We start from the raw sequence: 19,174 nt of genomic DNA, 5'->3' as shown, positions 1-19,174 counted from the left end.
CAGTCACTTGAACTCTTTAGCATGAGGGTACGAAACTTGGAGACTGAGAAAGAACTGCAGTGTATCCACTGCGTGTCTTACTTTGCGTAAAGAAGTTCGCTGCAAATAGTTTGGAACCATTTCTCTTCCCAACTCAGAATGAAAATAGCAGAGGAAGAAGAGAATGTGTAAATCACACAGTAGTAACGAAGAGTTAGCATGAAAAGGGAGCTGTTTCTTCTCTGGTGCGGGGGTGGGGGGGTAATGATCTCTGTGGGCCTATTTAGTATTGTCTATAGAATTACATTTCTGGGAGCCAGCTTGCATTCTGATGTTACCTTCCCTGTATCTTGCCGGTGTTCGTTCTTCCACACTCATGATATGTGTCAAACAGTCTCTTTCATATCTTCATATTCCTTTCCTGGTCGTCTGTTCTTTACTGCTTTGGGGACATACTATAGGATGTGCCCACAAACCCCTTACTTCAGAGACACAGGAACTGGGGCAAGACCACCCATTTCTTATTGTGCTGCCATTGGGGACCAGAGGATCAGCTGAGAGCTCTGGACTTCATGCCCCCCACGTGATCGGGCGCAGGTGGCAAAGTCACTGTTCGCCCCAATGGTATTCAACTCCAGCCTCAAACTAAATGGCAACGCGACAGTGTTCTGTGGCCGGTTCTGGACCTAATTAATATGCCCACATATTAGCCTTAGAAAGGTAACCTTTCGGCTTCCAAAATCTAATCTGAGTAGCTTAAAAACAGCTTGAACAGAAGGTAACCTTAAACACAACACCCCACTAGGATCTGCACGCAGGCATTTTTGTTTTGGCGATCTTTCCTGCTCTTTCAAGGATTATGGGGATTTTGCAAATCGTGCTTTATTTAGTATTTCTCTGTAACTCCTTGTAAAGGAGAAGAATGATACATTTAGTGATAGAGAGGGCTCAAATACTGGAAGAGGGAAAGGTTCAAGGTCTTAAAGAAAGAGCAGTTAAGTGCCCTTGCCTGGGCATATCTCCCACTGAATTCCGTATCACAAGAACCACTGATTTTTACATTTTTCATATTACAATATCTGATTTTCATACTATTTCTATTAGCACCTTTGAACTTAGTTGAAAACATTAGCAGGGCACTAGAAATAGAGCGGTCAATTTCCTAAGGAACAGGTCAGCTACAGTGTCTAAGCAACCGTGGAATTAAACCTCACGTTTCCGAGTTGCATTCAAAGAACAATTAAAACTCACTTTTACTTGTTTGACATGTTTTATACTTTGAAGACTTCAGAGATCAGTGTGACTTGATGTGAACATTTATTTCTCCCCACTAGAATATAATCTCCATGAAGGAAGAGATTTTACTCAGTTGATTCACTGCTGTATCCTCAGGACTCAGCATCCCACTGAATGTTTAAGAGCTCAGTAAATTAAAGAGTCGGGAACAGTTAGAAACCATTAAGAATATGAAAAAAAAATAGTTGCACTTAAACTTAATGCAGCTATCTATCCCTGAGTGCTTCTTACCTGGTTGAAATTAAAATCTAGGCTTAGTGCTTGAAACGTAGATTTACTGGTTGTTATTTTTTTAATGTTTACTTATTTTTTGAGAGATAGTGTGAGCAGGGGAGGGGCAGAGAGAGAGGGAGACGCAGAATTTGAAGCAGACTCCAGGCTCTGAGCTACCAACACAGAGCCTGATGTGGGGCTCGAACTCACAAAGTGTGAGATCATGACCTGATGCTCAACTGACTGAGCCACTCAAGCGCCCCTGTGTGGTTGTTATGAAATTGGTCCACCTGGATTGCATTCCTGCTTTTCACAGAAAGAGGATGCCTTTCAATGATATCAACTTAGCTTTCATATGCTCAGCACTTTTCAAGCATATATATGTAGGGCAGGGGTGAAAATGGGAATAAGTAGTGTTTTTGTATGTGTGCATGCATACGTGTGATGTGTGTGTGTGTGTCTCTGCACTTGTCTAAATATTGTCTCACCTCTCCACCTGCAAGCTAAGTTCTTAATGCTTTCAGAGGTAGGGTCCGATATGCATAGTGTCCTCTATACTTTTGGTCAGTAGGGGGAGCTGTCACCTGTCACTGCAGCATGACTTTGTAGGTTCATTTCGCATGAGGACCTGTACCTCAGCGGTAACGTTTACCAAAATAAAAACTGTAGATTTTGATAGGAAAATATGTCAATTGGCCAATCACACAAATTGAGATTTATGAATGAGTAACAAAGACACTTTATAGTACACATTACAATTTTTTAACCGCAAGTTCAGTTACAATACTAGGTAATAAATGGGATCAATGGTAAATCATTAGCATTTATGGACCACAGATTTACTATGACATAAAATGTGTATCATTGTTTACCTTCTCTTCTTTTCTCATAAAGTCCATGTGCTTGGTTATTTGTTGGTATTCATGTTGTATGCGGTATATAACCTTATTATCTGCAGAAATTTGGAGAAAAATAGAAAAATTAAAAAGTACAAGTCTATATGACATAAGACTGACTTTTCAAAATGTGACATGTCGTTTTCAGTATTTATCTCAAAAATATTTATCATCTACTATGTATAGGCTCTTATTAGACATTAGATTACTTAATTCTCAAGAATCATGTTCACCCTCAGTTTTATTAATCAAATCTACAGGCGAGGGAATCACCACTCAGAGAAGGTTGGAGACTTCTTAAGGCTCACATGACTAAGAAGTGGTTAATCTGACATTTCAGCCTTAATCTTTCACCTGTTGTTCCCATGTAATTCTATCTTCTCCTGAATTACTCCCCTAGTCAGCTTTTTGCCCTGTCTCCGGTATGTCAAGTATATGGGATTATTCTCTCTTCAGATAGAAGTTTCTTCTTCCTCATTCCCATGCTCTTCACTTGAGAACAAAATCTCGCTTAATTTCACCATACGCTAAAGGCACTAATGTCACTCAAAGAACTTGTGATCTTTATGTTAAGGAGTCTAAGGAGAGCCTGCTCTTCTGTTTTGCTCTGGCTGGCCTGGTCTACTGCAGAATGTTCTGGGAACCTGAGGGGGTCAGTGGTCTTGTCACCCAACTAGAATATTGGGAAACTGACAGAGGCTGAGACTCATCAAGAAGCTGAGTAGGGAACAATAAGCCAAATTTATCTACACTGTGACTTTGTTAATGATACTGATTCCGCATTTACTGCAACATCTAACACAAAATACCTTATGATTGCATTTTGGGGCATAAGGAAAGATGATCTTGATCCAGACCCAAGCTAAGGTGGGTCCTGTTTATCAATACTCTGTTATCAAAATGAAAGTTGAATGATTAAGTAATTTCATTTAATTTTTAGAAATTGCACATGAGATTCATTTTAATAAGAAACATGAACCAGAAGCATAAGCTCTGTTTAAATGAAGTTATGATTCATAAGATTTTCATGTGTTTTTATAGTTATTTGAGAAAGACATTATTTCTTAATGAACTTGCCCTAAAGATACTCTATATTGGCAACTTTTACACTTTGATTTTGCTTATTATAGGTGGGTTCTTGTCTTTATTTAAACATGCCATGTCCAATTTTTTACCATGTTGATTTTGTTCCACAACTCTTACTTAATCTGACCCCTGTCATGTCCAACAGGTGGAATGACTAGTTCCTTGAAAATAGTTAAATATCATTACATTAATTCTATTATTTATTTAAAACTGCAAAAATGTCTCTAACCACCCTTCCCTCTGGCCCTCCCCATGACTGGATTGTTAGTCTGTCCTTAAAGGACTTGGGGTGTGGGGCAACTGAGTCGTTCAGTAGGTTAAGAATGCAACTCTTAGTTTTGGCGCAGGTCATTATCTCAGGGTTCATGAGTTTGAGCCCTGTGGCAGGCTCTGTGCGGACAGTGGGGAGCCTTCTTGGGATTCCCTCTCTCTGCCCCTCCCCTGCTTGCATGTATGCTCTATCTCTAAATAAATAAATAAATTTAAAAAAAACATAAAGGACTGTGTGTGTAATACAGAGTGGACAGGAATGTGACACTGGGAATTGGGATCTAATCTAACAAATTACGTCAATAATGCTTTGAGATCTTGGGTGAGGCTTCAATTTAGATTAGACGATTCCTAATTAACAGTGCAGCACACTGTTTAAGGTCACATTGCTCAGAGGCAGCTGGTTCAAGTTCAAATCCTAGCTCCTACACTTACTAGCTGTGTAACCTTAGGCAGGTTGCTTACAGCTTCTGTTTCCTCATCTATCAAATGTGAATAAAAATAGCACCTAATTCACAAGGTTGACATGTTTAAATGAATTTGTATGAGTAAGGCACCTAAAATTTGGCCTGGTACAAAATAAGAACTGTATTTGTACCTGCCATTTTTATCCAATTTGAATAAAATATTTAGAAATTTGTAAAATTCTGAGGAGCTCAGACATTCTTTGAGTGCTGTTACATGTTGGGTGTCATACCAGATTCAAGGACTATATCCATGAACAAAACAAAATTCCTGCCTCAAGTTTTCACTTATACCAATATGTTATAATTATAGTCTCCCTCAAATTTCAGCTTATGAAAAAAAAATTACTTGCTAGTTCAAGGTCTTCACTTCATAATCTTAGTTACTAATATGTCTAGTTGCAGAAGCTGGTTACATCTCTTAACCCAATGCTCTTTAACTCAATTCATACTATTTTTAAGTTCAATGTCAAGGGCTTAGTTAATGCATGTTTCCTGTGTTGTAAAAAATTGATTATGTCTCATGATGTCTTCTATTCCTTACTTTTTTTTGTAATTTATATTCTGCCACTACCTCAAAAATTATGTGATACACCTTTGAATACAGTCTTAAATTCCAGTGAAACATACACTTTTTTATTTTTTTAATATATTTTTTTATTTTGTATCCAACAACACTGCGAAATACATTTACAAATCATAATAAGTGGCCGTAGTTAAGGGGGGAAATTTCAATGTACATGATCATGTCAACTGAACTTTATAATATTTTGTTTCTTCCTTTGCAATTTATATGCCTTTCATTTATTTATTTGGGATCTCGGACAATCTGCATAACAGTGGTGATAGTGGACAATCTTGTTCTGTGTCTTACTCTTTCCAGGAAAAGTTTCCATATTTTACTAATGTCTGCTTACTGTAGTGTTTCCTTACATAAACTTTATTATATTAAATAACCTCTCTTCTACTTTGTTGGGAGGTTTAGTGTGTCATGGATGTATGCAAAAGTTCATAACATTATATCTGCATCAATTTATGATAACTTTTCTCTTCCATTTTGTTAATTTAGTGAATTACATTATTATGTCAGATTCCTGGAATAACCCCAACTGGTTATAAAAAGGAGAGATATTATCCTTTTTATATCTCTGTATTCAATTTGCCTGTACTTTGGTTGGTATTTTTGCATACATATTCAGAAAAGAGATGGGTCTATACTCATTTCAGGCAGTCTTTTTTCTTGGATTTTAATATCAAAATTAGAATAGATAATATTCTATTATTATAAAATGAATTGGGACATATATCTTGTTTTTCTAATCCATGGAAGAGTTTTGGTAAATTATTGCCCACTATCTCCTCAAATATTGTAGCACCCCCTCCCTCTTCTCTGCAACTCTTATTTCACATATGTTAGACCTCTTCACCATGTCACTTATGTGTGTTTTCTACACATTTAAAAAATATTTTCCATCCATTTTTTCCCCCTTGGGACATTTTTGTTTGGCCTGTCTCCCAGTTCCTGTCTCCTTTCTTCATTTGTAAAAAATCTGTTATTAAACTTCTATTGATTTCTTAATGTTAGCTATTTTTTTCTGTTCCAAGATAGTCTTTTGATTTTTTTCTAGTTTCTAGTATTCTATTTAAAATCTCTGCCATGTAATTTCTTAGACTATTATTCTTACCTCTTTTAAATTTCAGCATCCAAAACTTCTGACTTTCTATTGTATGTTTTTTTCTTTTGGCTTTTAGTTATTTAGTCTTGTATCCTAGCATATCTGATTATTAAAGACTGGAAATTTAGTATGAAATACTTAGGTGACAATTTAAGTCTTTTGATGATATTATCTCCTCCTGGATTTATTTTGCTTTTGGCAGGCAATTAGGGTAGGAAATGTCCACCTCATTCCAATCAAAGATTGACATGATTTAAAGTTGTGCTTTGGCCTCCATGATCTCTTTCCAGTTCACCTCCATTCCTCAGAAATTGCTCTTGGAAAGAAGAATTCAAGCTAACAGGCAGGGCAGTTTACCAGAGTTCTCTTTCTTAAGAGCCCTCAGACTGTATCTCATCACTCTTCTCCACCAGCCCCATAAGACAAGCAGATAAACTACCTACTTGGTATCTTGGCCTCTCCACTGCTGCTTGTGAATCAGCAAAGAGGCACTGAATGTATCTGTCCTCTCTTCTCTCCAAGGTCTTGGCCCTCATTTTCCTGATATTTATCTGGTTCCTTCAAAGACCCTTCTTTTTCTCAGAAGTTGTCCATACTCCTCTATCCCACCTTAATGTCTCTGTAAGTATGTGGATGTCTTTTCCTGCTCACTTCAGGTTGTCATTTAGGTAATCCACCCCATTTAGAGTGCCCTTTTCCAAAACATTAGTCTAAACTTGCAATTGATAATTTATATCTGTGAGCCTCTCACCATTAGGAATGTAGAAGATAGGGACGCCTGGGTGGCTTAGTCGGTTAAGCGTCCGACTTTCGCTTAGGTCATGATCTTGTGTTCGTGGGTTCGAGCCCCGCGCGGGCTCTGTGCTGACTGCCAGCTCAGAGCCTAGTGCCTGTTTCAGAGTCTGTGTCTCCTTCTCTCTCTGACCCTCCCCTGCTCACGCTGTCTCTCTGTCTCTCTCTCTCTCCTAGAAATAAATAAAACATCAAAAAAATTTTTAAAAAAAGGAATCTAGAAGATAATTCACAAGAAACATGACACTAGGGAGAGAGTAAGGGAAGAGAGATTTGTTTTGTCTTATAACTTTCCCTTTCATTTGAATGTATGAATGAAAATTCCTATTACTAGATTTTAAAAAATAAGACAATTTTTAGCATTTATTTTTATTCCATCATTCACATGTAAGACTGTGAAAGCACCGTTATGATAGCTTAAAATGCTGAAATCTTGTAAACATTTCGCCCTCATAAATATTTTTTTTCTTTTACTGAAGTATCTCTAAACATCTCTGCCCAGAGAAGTAGAATTATTACTTATTGCTATGAATCAACTGTCTTTTGTACAATGAGCTTTTGTTCACCTAACATCCTACTGTAAACATTTTTCTTTATTGATTCATGCTCCACACATTTTAATTCAAAATTTTTCTATTATAAATAAGGTATATACACATATACCTATTTACCTTTTTTATGATTTTCTTTGATATATTCTAAAATTTGAGAAGCAAATAATAATAAAACAATAATAATAATAGTTAAACAAATAGGCTTTGAAGTATTTAAAACCTGTGCCCCATTCCTAGCTCTATAACACTCATTCAGTTTGACCTCAGGCAAATGATTATTCCTTTCAAGGCACATTTTCCCCATTTGTAAATTGGTGAAAGCAATACCTACTGACTGCTTAAAGTTGGTCTGAGGATTAACTGGGTTAATGTAAAATTAAGCATATACATACATATATATGGAACGTTTTGGAAGTTATGGGCATGTTTATGGCATAGATTGTAGTAACTTTCATAGGTGTATGCTTATCCCCAAAGTCATCGAGTCGTATGCATTAACTATATACCATTTTTTGTATGCTGATCATACCTCAGTAAAGTAGTTACAAATTTTTTTAAATAAAATCCCTTTGTCACCAGATATTTATTAAACCATTCATTAAGAAGTAGCTATTATTATTATTATTATCATTATCATTATCAAAGATAGAATATGTTCATTTTTTTGAAAACAGATGTTTTGTTAACTAATGTCAATACAATACCTCTTTGTATGTGATTTATTCCTATTCTTATCATCTTTAGATTATATCAATATTGCCATCTTTAGATTTTATCAACATGGCACCAAAAGCTGTTACTCGAATACCCTCTGTAAGATAAAGAAATTGAGAACATTCTTTATTGTGCTAGAACTAGTATAGAGAATAGGCTATTTGTATGTTATTAATCTTGCTTTGGGGTGTGTTTTATCAAACTCGTTCTACAAGTTAACATAAATATTTGCATGTTGTGTAATAAAAATACCTTTTCCACAGTTGTAGTCTTTTCTTTCCATTCGACGAGCCACCTGAAAAAACTGAGCTTTCTGTTGATGCCAAATCTCTTCACCCAGGGTACTCCCAGTTCTTCCACTTCAAAAGAGACAAGTGCACTCAGGTGAAAAACATTCATGGGAAGGTATCTGGACGTGATCAAGGTGTAACTTCAAACCAATGCTAAATGAGAGATGTGGTAATAAGTCCCAAACAGTAATGAAGACAAAAATACATACTCCTGCAATGAACTCTCCTCTATGGCTCAAGATGTTAATGTCTCACATGAAAGATGCTCATATCCACTGAGCAGGGACAGACTAAAGCAATTCTACCAGAACAGTGCATAGAAAAAGAAACGCTTTTGCATTTAATCTATTGCATTATTTCAAACATGCCTGAAAGCACATTTAGTGCGTGGCATGGGCTATGTTGACTTCACTCTGTTTATTGGAAATTCCTCAAGCTTTCAGATCTCTATCATCCAGGTGGAAATACAAAAAGCTTGAGGCATGATCCACATTAAGCTCAATATGTGCCTAGAGAACTTTGAGCTTTTTTTTCTCTCTGTTGTTAAATATCTTAGAATTATAAAATACACTAGTTACTTCATGTTGCCAGTAATGTTCTTGATGATACAACTTTCCCCTCTGTTCATTCTCTAAGATGCACTCATTCTGAGAATCAAAGAGCCTGATTTTTTAGTGGCACAAATATAAGCCAATTGCTTATTACAGTATTGTTTTGTGAAAAGATTTCTATTTGGGGAAGAGAGTGGTTAAAAGGGAGAGGTCATACCTCGGGGCCCAGATATACTCTTGTTCCCCAACTCTGGCTTCCACCCAGCATTATCGAGGCTAATTGGCAATATCTGAATAGTGAGAATATTGACAGGTAAGTCATAAGCAGTCAAAAACACTGCTCTCTCTGGTATATCCCTGGAAATAAAACTTGATGTATATAATATTGAACTACATGGAAGCCTTTCTACTATCTTCTCGAGGCCATTCTACATTCTCTGCACCCTCTTTCTTTGCCATAAGCAGTAAGGATCAAGCTAGTTTTACTCTCATCTCAAGGACCTGTCACTTTAAAGTGTCAGAGACAGTCTTCAATCATGAGAGAAAGGTAAGGGAAGTAACAACTGCCAACAGAGACCCATTTTCAGGTCTCTTGTTAGGTAAGACAATTACCTCTCTATTGCTAAGCTCCTGTGTGGCAAATTTTATCTTCCTCCTATGTGGAAGTGGTCCTCATTGAAACTCACCTCCTGATCCCAGCATGTTATTTTTACGGTTTTCCTTAATGATTGACCATGTTGATCCATCACCATTTGGTGTTGTCTTATCAGCTTGGCATAGGGCAATGATGTCTTCTCAACCATATTTTTATACAAAATTAAAATATCTTGTTAAAAGTTACAACAGCTGGTAAAGCTGATCACTTTTTGACCTGTTTCAGCATTTTATTACTTTCAGAAAAGTCATTTCTTATGGACAGCAAGAGAGAGTCTTTCATCTTTACTGAATTCTCTCCAGAAGACGACTTCCATTCACAACATATAACCCAACATTAAAAACCCTCTTTGCCTACCAGGACATCTGTGTGGCTCAGTTGGTTAAGCGTCTGACTCTTGATTCTGGCTCACGGCATGATCTCACAGTTCATGGGTTCGAGCCCCATGTTAGGCTCCAGACTGAGAGTGTGGTGCCTGCTTAGGATTCTCTCTCTCTCTCTCTCTCTCTCTCTCTCTCTGCCCTTCTCACTTCTCTGCCCCTCACTCACTGGCACATACACTCTATCTTTCAAAATAAATAAACTTAAAAAAAAAATCCTCTTTGCCTCCCATTCATTTGCTGCAGAGACCTACACATCATGGTACACAACTTAGTCCCAATCTTCTCCCTTTGCTTCTAAACACCTATCTTTTCTTTCAGCCCAGCCCAAACTCTAGTTCTCTTGTGCCTGTCATTTTTATCCTTCCTTTTCTACAAATAACTCCTGGTCCTGAGCAGTGAGAAGTAGTTGAGGTGGGTTTCAACGTACTATTCTTACTGCTTTGTTTCTCATTCATAATTCCAGGTTGCACAATGGAGCCCCAGATTATGGAGACAAAGAAAAAAAAATCCCCCTGGGATTTGAGAAATGTAAGAGATGCTGAATATTCACCTGTCATTTTTTCCCTGTACCATCACAAAGGTAAGATGTTCAAAAGTCTAATATGTTTAAAAGCAATTATGAAAGAAATATAAACAAGGAGAGAAGTATTTTATTGTCATCACTTTGTAACATGACTATTTTCCACATTCTTCTATAAAATAGATCTTTAAGTCTTCTCTCTTACGTTGCTTTGGGTATTGAAAATTCTTAGGTTTCTAATAGTCCTATACATTTAAGTAGCACTCTTCTATTGGCTTAAAAAGGAAAGCATTTGGCAATTTAGTAATTCTCTCTGTTAATCTATGCTTAGCTATATAGCTAACCGTCCATTGAATGAGGGGGAAAAGTGGCTTTCTTAGTCATAAACCAGAGTTCATACATCTTGACTGAAACCAAAGCATCCAAAACTCAAAGAAAAATTATAAATGATTTCTCTGACCACACATTTCCAAATCATGAGGTTTGGCTATCCCATAGGCAAGGATTTCTGTCACCCATTAAGCAATTCCAAACTATGTGTAATTTATGTTTAAGCTAAAATCTGCAGTTATTAGAAATCATTTTATAACCTTACTTGTCTTAGGAATATCTAACATGAATTGTTTCCAATCTTAGAGAGGGTCAGGCCCTTTCTACTTCTGAATACATGAAAACACATCTAAAGCTAATATATTAAAAAATTAGCAATTTTTATATAAGGAGTGAGATTAGGTGTCCAGTTCTATAATCTACATCATGCTCAGTTACAAAATATACTTGAACTTATTTTTGATGTGTCAGAAAAGGCAATAAGAAGACTTATTTGAATAAAAAGCCCTGAGTGTTTCATAACTCAGTGTTTTTATGCTTCTCTATGAGAAAATGGCCACTCAGATCTTCTGTGAAAACATCTACTGGGCATCATTTAAAAACAATGTTACCCAGATTCTTATGGATTCTGAAGGGACTGTGGGGAAAAATGATTAGGGGTAAGATAAAGTCTGTTCTTGGGAGAACGAGTCCTTCCATTGTATTTAAAATACATGGCTGCTTCTAAACTGGATAGACTCATGTCTAGTCCCATTACATTATCCCTGTTCATGTGACTTTGAGTTGTAACACTCCTATGTCAACAACAGTAGGAGTCTAGAAAACACTTCCACAGAACCCCATCCAGTGGAAGACTTGGTTCTGAAGTGTTCATCTCCCCTGGGGCCTCAGTAAAGATCGGCTGGGTTATGTTGTGGAAATAAACTCCAAATCTCAGGAGTCAGCATGTACAGCCTTACTCCTCTCTTGCCCACGCAAAGCCATCTATGGGTCTGATAGTTGCCTAGAGTAGTTCCCTTCAAGTTACCTGAAAAAAATTCAAGTTCTTAAAAAACTTTTTTTTTTGTAGTTCTTCCATTTGGAACTGCAGTCACATGGCAGAGGGAGAAAAAGCTTGAAGAACCCCATACTGGCTCTCACCCCCAAGGCTTCATTGCTTCATTACAGAGGTGACACACCATTTCTGCTCACAGCCCACTGTCCCAAAGGAGCCTACGTGGAGACTGGGATATGTAGGAAAGCACATGCAATTTTTGACACATTCTATGGTCTGTGCCTCAGTACACATGCCACTTTGAGCCTCCCTCCACAGTGAAAGGTCCGGACAATCTCCAGCTCTCTTCTTTTCCTGACCCAGCCACCCGGGAAACCAAAGATTTTCAATAGTAGAGCTATAAGACAGCAAAAGCCTAAATTTCTGTGGGATCACTGGAAGCTCACTTCTCTAGCAAGGTATCAGACTTGGATGAACAAGAAATCAACTACTAGATATTAAGCTGGTGAGTTTTCGTGGGTCATTTTTTCCCCTTATTAATACCATATTTATTTGTCTTCCCTCTGTCAAACCCTGAGCCAACCACTTTCCCCAGGCTGCCTGGGAACATACCGGGCAGACGAGACATGGGAGAAAGACCCAGGGAGGTGGAGATGCCTCTGACGTGACACAGAGGATGAGAAAGGCCACCATCAGGCAAAAGAGCCCCATGGTCACCAAGAGGGCAAAGCCCAGAATGGTATAGGAGAAGACCTGTTGCTTCAGAGAGGGGATCCTGCCATAACCAATGAGGAGGCTCCCAAACGGAGTCCCAATTCTAGCCCCAGAGCCAGCCACACCTACCGTGGCAGCCCCAGCCCCAGTGAGCTTGGCTGCTGTGTCCGTATCCCTTACAATGGTGCTGGTTGGGAAGCTGTGGCTGGGAATAAGTGAGGTCAGGAGATTGGGGTCTGCCAGGCTGCCGAGTCTCTCATCGGTCAGTGTGTCTGGTGGTGTTAGCACCACTGCACAAAGCGATCCGCTCAGGAGAGGTGCTCCTGACGAAGAAGGGGGTGGAGACAAACTTTGCACAGGTGTACATTTTCTGTGCAGAGAAGACACAGAAGGGTTCAGGGGTCATTTTGGTACTACGACATAGCCTCCCTTATCCCAAACAATACAATTAGATTGCAAATGTCTTCTGTCTTCCTTGACCAATCCCGATCACCAATTTTGCTATAAATTCTATCTTTGAATCACTCCCTCGGTTTTGTCAAAAACTATCGCTACAGCCTTGTCCCTGCACTGATTCTCAGCTTTGTCCTGGCGCTTCTGGGATCAATGGTCTCTGATGTTTTGATTTGTATGTAGGAATATGTTTTTTGCCTTGTTTTGTTTTGTTTTGTTTGCTCAAGTGAAGCAAGAAAACATTCTACAGGCAACTCTAAATAAAAATGCGGCAGTATAATTAGATCTCGTCAAAACTTTTCATGCTAGATAAATAGGACAACCTGGGAAAGTTGATGCCTGATTAATTTAGATCATTTGATTTCTCTAGAATTATTGCTGTTCGTGAGATGAGAGCTCATGAATGGAAATTTTTAGGAAGGTAATATATATAAATCAATAGCTTTGAAGGTATGCTAAACTAGCCGAGATTCCCCTTTTTATAACGAGCATTAAATTTCAGATTCATGTACATTTCGGATTAGTTTCATTGTACTACTCAATTAATCATAGCTTACCCTGTCCATATTCTTCATTGGTTTTAATACCTTTAGTCACACAGGGTGGATCAGCTTGCGTTTCATCAGGAACATTTCCAGCCAGGGGGCATCAGGGACAATGACTACCTATGTCACGACTCTAAAGACAGTCCTTTTTAGGTAATCTTCAGCATCTTAAGAGATTCACTGGATTTCTTGGAATCATCAAGATTCTATCAATAGATTAATTTTTTGTTATGTGTAAATAAAACCAGATGCCTAAGTTTGGAACTTTTCCAGAAATTGCCAGCCTGATTTTAACCTTGTTTTAAATATTTGCATGATATTTAATAAATAGGTATCAAGGTCCTACTTTGTTCAAATCATTTTGTCAGGCCTTTTGAGAGATGGGATGGGTAAGGTAATAACTTAGACCTTTCCCTTCGTGTTCTCATATTATTTTTAAAAATATAGTTTTCTTTTTTCTCTCTGTTTTGTTCTTGTTTTGTGTTCCATTTTTTATCACTTTATTTGTTAACTGCATTTAAACACAGAGTTTTGAGAGCACATTCTTTAAAGCCAGTAAGATCGTAGAAAATATGTCACAAGGAAGGAAAATTTTAAGGTAACATAATCCTTATTCAATTGAATCTATAGGTTTTACAATATGTGTAGTCACTAGGATACCATATATGAAATAGTATTTCCTTTCTCACATTTTCACAATGAGTCAATCATGTCATATAATCTTTCCCTTAGTCTCTGGTTACAGGCCAGGGCGGGGGTGCCTTGTCTTTCTCACTCTGGACACTACTTAAGCTTTCAAGCAGCACCTTTGTATGATGACTGACTCAGGACAGCCTGGGGGATAGAGGGTTATATAGTCTAAAACCATATCCTGGTTAAGTCCTCATTTGAATCATTCCACTTATTGGTTTTCTGAGATAGGTGAATAGGAAAATATTTTTCCAGAATCTACTCAACCAAATAATGTGAGACTCATGGTCTTGCTAACATCAGAGTGGATTTTCAAACACTTCCCCATATTAAATCAAAATTGCACATCAGATTTTCACTTTCATGTAACTGAACCCAGAGATAATGTTTGTGAGGTGTAACACATTCAAATTCATCACTGAGTATTTATTTAATAGTCTGATAAAATTGTTAGATCGTTATTACACCAAAATGCATCAACAATATTTTTACATGTATTATAAGATTCCATGTCCTTAACATTCCTTTATTATACCTCACTTTCTCTTCAAGAACCTATTTATTTCAAGTGGAGTTATGTATTTAAAAAATTAATAAATTCTGACAAGATCTCATGAAATTATAGGTGGGGCAGAAATATAATAATTAAGGTCAAATAAACAACTATCTTTAGAAAAAAGATTATTCTTTTCAACAGTTGAAAAATATACCAAATAGAAATATTTTTCGTTAGTGAAAAGAACATTAAGCTTCATTGGCTCTGATTTTGTGTGAATAGCATATCAGCCAGTATTCCAGCAGAATAAGAGCAACATAATCAAACTGGATAGTTAATGAGATTTTAATAGAGAAGACCTTTTTTTTTTTTTTTTTTTTTAAGATATAAGGTGGGGCACTTGGGTGGCTCAGTGGGTTAAACATCTGACTTTGACTCCGGTCATGATCTCACGGTTCATGGGTTCGAGCCCTGCATCAGGCTCTATGCTGACAGCTCTGAGCCTGGAGCCTCCTTCAAATGCTGTGTTTCCATCTGTCTCTGCCCCTTCCCCACTTGTGCTCTTTCTCTCTCATAAATAAATGTTAAAAATATTTTTTAAAAAAAGTATAAGGTGAGGCTTTAGGAAGACAGTGAGGGATAGTGCTGCTTTCTGGGACTACTAACAACACGGAGCTATTTTTCCCCCTAGATCAGAGGGACAGGGGAGAGAATAGTTATGAGAAAGCAGACAGAACAGCTACATAGAGTAGACCATTCAACAATGACTTCCACATTTCCTGATAGCATTTTCCTTTGATCAAACTCCAGAGGAGGCTAGAAGGAAAGGGAACCATTGAGGAAGCCCCTGGGTACCAATTTCCCGGAACACAGAGCAGGATGAAAAACGGTGGAGTGTCAATCTGGGGAAGGAGGCAGAAGATACATATCTAGCACCACTAGTGCATAGTTTTTAAAAATAAGTTTAAATGGCAGCCTTGCTTTTCGGGTAAGCTGGACTCCATCTGTCCCTCTTGTCATCAAGTTTTTTATTTTGTCCCTAGGAAAAAAAGAAACACATTTTCATAGTTGGCAGGAGGCCCTTAAGGAATAAAATAAAACAGAGAAGGGGCGATACAGTGTTTATCTCTTTAGGGCTTGTTGGATTAATCTTGAGATACTATGGAGGAGTCCGTGAGATAGACTGAGAAACCATGGGAATACTAAGACTTTGTAGAGCCCAGGGGACAAAATGAAGAGTTGAGATAGGTTATTTTCCCCATGTTTGCATGAAATACAAGAATGTTCTGGCAATCCCGAGATTGGAAGATCCTGAAACATGTGGAACGAATACTCTGGGCACTACTATTGAACTCATGGAAAAGTGACAATGGTAAGGCTTTTCCAAATGGTTTCATGGGCAGTGGGAAGCCCACAAATGAGGGTTGGTGGGAAAAAAAAGACCAGTGCAGACGTGCTGGTGTGCTGGTAATGGTTAACAACCAGCTCTCCATGATTGAGAAAAAGGCACGGCTTGTAGTCCATAACCCCATAGCCAATGTCAAGCTCCTATCATAAATACACTGAGAAGGGATTTGGGGAGAGAGATAAGCCCAGTTGACTCTGTGGGACCACACCCTGGCACAGCACTGGTCATCCATGTCCTGATTGGAGCTGAAAACTGACTTAAGGTGCATATGAGACATGTTAGGTGGTCTTATACTTCCATAGTTGTTATAGTCCACCAATCCAGTGGATGGACTGTCGTCATCATGATTTTGGATTAGGAAGAAAGGATTTCCTACTTTTAGGAATAGTGGAACACTTCTAGTATTCTTTTCCCTATGTCTGAGGTCAGTGAAATCTGAGGCATGTCATAATTATAAAAATTCCTGAAGGCATGCTGACGACCTTTGTGTGTGGGACAAAGAGGAATATGAGTAGGGTGAAGCGATGCTGTGTCTAACATGAAGTCATGTGGGTACTGTTCATGCATTTCCTTTGGTGCTGTGCAAGTACCAGTTTTTCTTCCAGTTTGACAGGGTTATTTCCCTTTCAAGCCTGCTTTAGTGACTCTCTCTTCCTGACTTAACATCATTATTTCCTGGACTGAGGATTATCCCAAGGTACCATGTGAGTATTCATGCCTGCTTTGACTCAGCAGTGACTTCTGAATTTGCATGGGTGAAGCAACACGAATTACTCGAGTCCCGTCTTCTATTTCCTGGCCCTGCCGTTCCCCACTTCACACTGACTCTTGCCTGCCTTTGAACTCCCTCAAATGAGCTCCAGGTACAGCCACACCTTCTTGTTTCTGCCCCCTGGCAGGTTCTTGGAAGTTGCTGGTAGTCGGGCTCATGGTGTAAGTTATGATACATTCTACCGAGAAACTAGATTGCTGCCAATACTAAAACAGGATTATCTATTTAAAAAGTTCAATGTAGGGGCGCCTGGGTGGCTTAGTCGGTTGAGCGTCCGACTTTCGCTCAGGTCATGATCTCGCGGTTCGTGGGTTCGAGCCCCGCGTTGGGCTCTGTGCTGACTGCCAGCTCAGAGCCTGGAGCCTATTTCAGTCTGTGACTCCCTCCCTCTCTGACCCTCCCCTGCTCACGCTGTCTCTCTCTCTCTCTCTCTCTCTCCTAGAAAAAAAAAAAAAAAAACATTAAAAAAAATTTAAAAAGTTCAATGTAGGCAAAATGTGTCTTCTTCACCATTTGGTGTCCACCTTCAGTGCCCTTTCACTTTTCCTTGTCTCTTGCATGTTCTGTAATCTAGCAAGCAATTTTATTAAGCAAGTAGGTGTCTCTTGAAACCTAAACTGACCTAAAGCCATTAAGAAGACTGAGAAAATCAACCCCTAGTGGCTTTCTACTGGTAAGATATTGAGGGTTGAAAGACATTTTGGAACAGGGTGGCCTCCATTGTTCTCCAGAAATCATATCGCAAATTTTAAGTCAGCATCTCTCTGGTTAAGAAACCAGCTTGTAGTAAAATATTATTCATACTTGATGTTTAACCTGCTGGTTAAACATATAACCTTCTGGCCCGAAGAATTGGAAAGTTAATTCATTCATTTAACTAACAAATATTTATTCAGTGTGGATACTTTAGGAATGAAAATATGAACCAGATATGGATTCTTCCCTCAAGGACCTACACTCTACTAGGAGAGATAAAGCAGCTACACAAATAACAATGGTAGAAGGTGAGAGGTTGGAACTGATAAGGACTATGAGAAAAGTAAAAGAAGGGAGAAAACGTGCTTTCAGAGGAGTAGATTATGAGGAAGAGACATTTTGACGATGAGGACTGCGGATGTGGGCCAGTTGGGGGTGAGGCATTGAGTGGGTAGAAAGGAAATGTTGAGTCGCTTAAAAGAACAGCAGACAAATTAGTTTTACCAGAATACGGTACTGGGTATAAAGCATAAGGCGAACTGAAATTAGAAAGGCAAAGTGGGGGCATCTGGATGGCTCAGTCGGTTAAGCATCAGACTGCTGTTTGCGGCTCAGGTCATGATCTCATGGTTTGTGAGTTCGAGCCCCTCATCATCGTTCTGCACTGACAGTACAGAGCCTGCATGGGATTCTCTCTCTCTCTGCCCCTCCCCCCAATCTCTCTCTCTCTCTTCCAAAATTAAATAAATAAGAAAAAAAAAAAAAAAGAAAGGCAAAGTAGAAAGCCTGATTAAGGCGCAAACTTATTAAAGGCATTTGATCAGGAACCTAAACTCCAGAGTTATTAATCAGGGCATTTAATCCGATGGCAAGACATAATATATGTGGAAGATAGGAGTAGGTTATATTAGATATGGAAAAGCCTTTTGGGATGCTATTGCAAATATAACAAGGCAATAAGTATTAAGATTCTAAACTACATTTAGCCCAGCAGGATAGAGATAAGGGATCAGATAATCATAGTAGCTAACATTTATTGATCATTTACTATAGACTAGGTGGCGTACAAAGAATTTTGCATGGATTATCTAATTTTAATGTCACAACAAGCTTATGTGATAAAGTGGAAGAAACAAAGCTTTCCACTGTGTAGAGCAAAGAAAAGCTGACTTTAATACCTGCCTGAGACAAGGGGCTGCTTAGCAAATGCTTCTCTCCTTTAAGAGGCTTCAGATTGGTTGGAAGATCAAAGGAAAAGAGACAGAACTCCGAGGTAATTCACAAGCTCAGTGATAAATAAAAGACAAACTCTGTGGACATAATTTCACATAATAGAAACCATTATGATTTTAATACCTTCTTTTAAATCAAGGTTCCTGAGATTTGGAGTTAACACAAGATGGTGGTCTCGTTAGTAAAATGATTTAATACATTGGAGAGTCTTGACTATCTTTATACTGAATGTCAGGAAAGATGGAGAAAGTATCTCCAACTTATGATGAAGAATAGGACATGTTCTAATTTTTTTCTGGGGAAGCTGTCTCAGTCCAAGCAGTCAGATAACAAGGTTCTTTGCTCACTGAATTATCCATAATTCATATACTTCTTTATTACGGATCATGTCAACAGAGGCAATTTGTACCCAAAATCTGAGTAAGGTATGTATAGTTCCACGAGCTTGATTTCTGTCTACGTAAGGCTCTTTGCCCAGTCTAATTGTGAGTTATAATTCCCTTT

At 38.3% G+C, this 19,174-nt stretch overlaps 1 protein-coding gene across 1 annotated transcript; it reads right to left on the bottom strand.

Annotated features, from left to right (window-relative positions):
* Nucleotides 1–500: 500 nt before the first annotated feature.
* LOC120238005 (ATP synthase F(0) complex subunit C2, mitochondrial-like) lies at nucleotides 501–12,744 on the bottom strand. The gene is given in 5 exon segments (XM_039241572.1): nucleotides 501–665; nucleotides 2,361–2,440; nucleotides 8,999–9,071; nucleotides 12,276–12,713; nucleotides 12,715–12,744. Coding segments are annotated over 5 exon segments (786 nt in total).
* Nucleotides 12,745–19,174: the final 6,430 nt, after the last annotated feature.

The sequence above is a fragment of the Hyaena hyaena genome, unplaced genomic scaffold (genome assembly GCF_003009895.1).
Source record: "Hyaena hyaena isolate Hyena2069 unplaced genomic scaffold, ASM300989v1 scaffold_196, whole genome shotgun sequence".
Classification (NCBI taxonomy): Eukaryota; Metazoa; Chordata; class Mammalia; order Carnivora; family Hyaenidae; genus Hyaena; species Hyaena hyaena.
The sequence above is the reverse complement of the archived record's forward strand: the minus strand, read 5'-3'. Positions and strand labels throughout refer to the sequence as shown.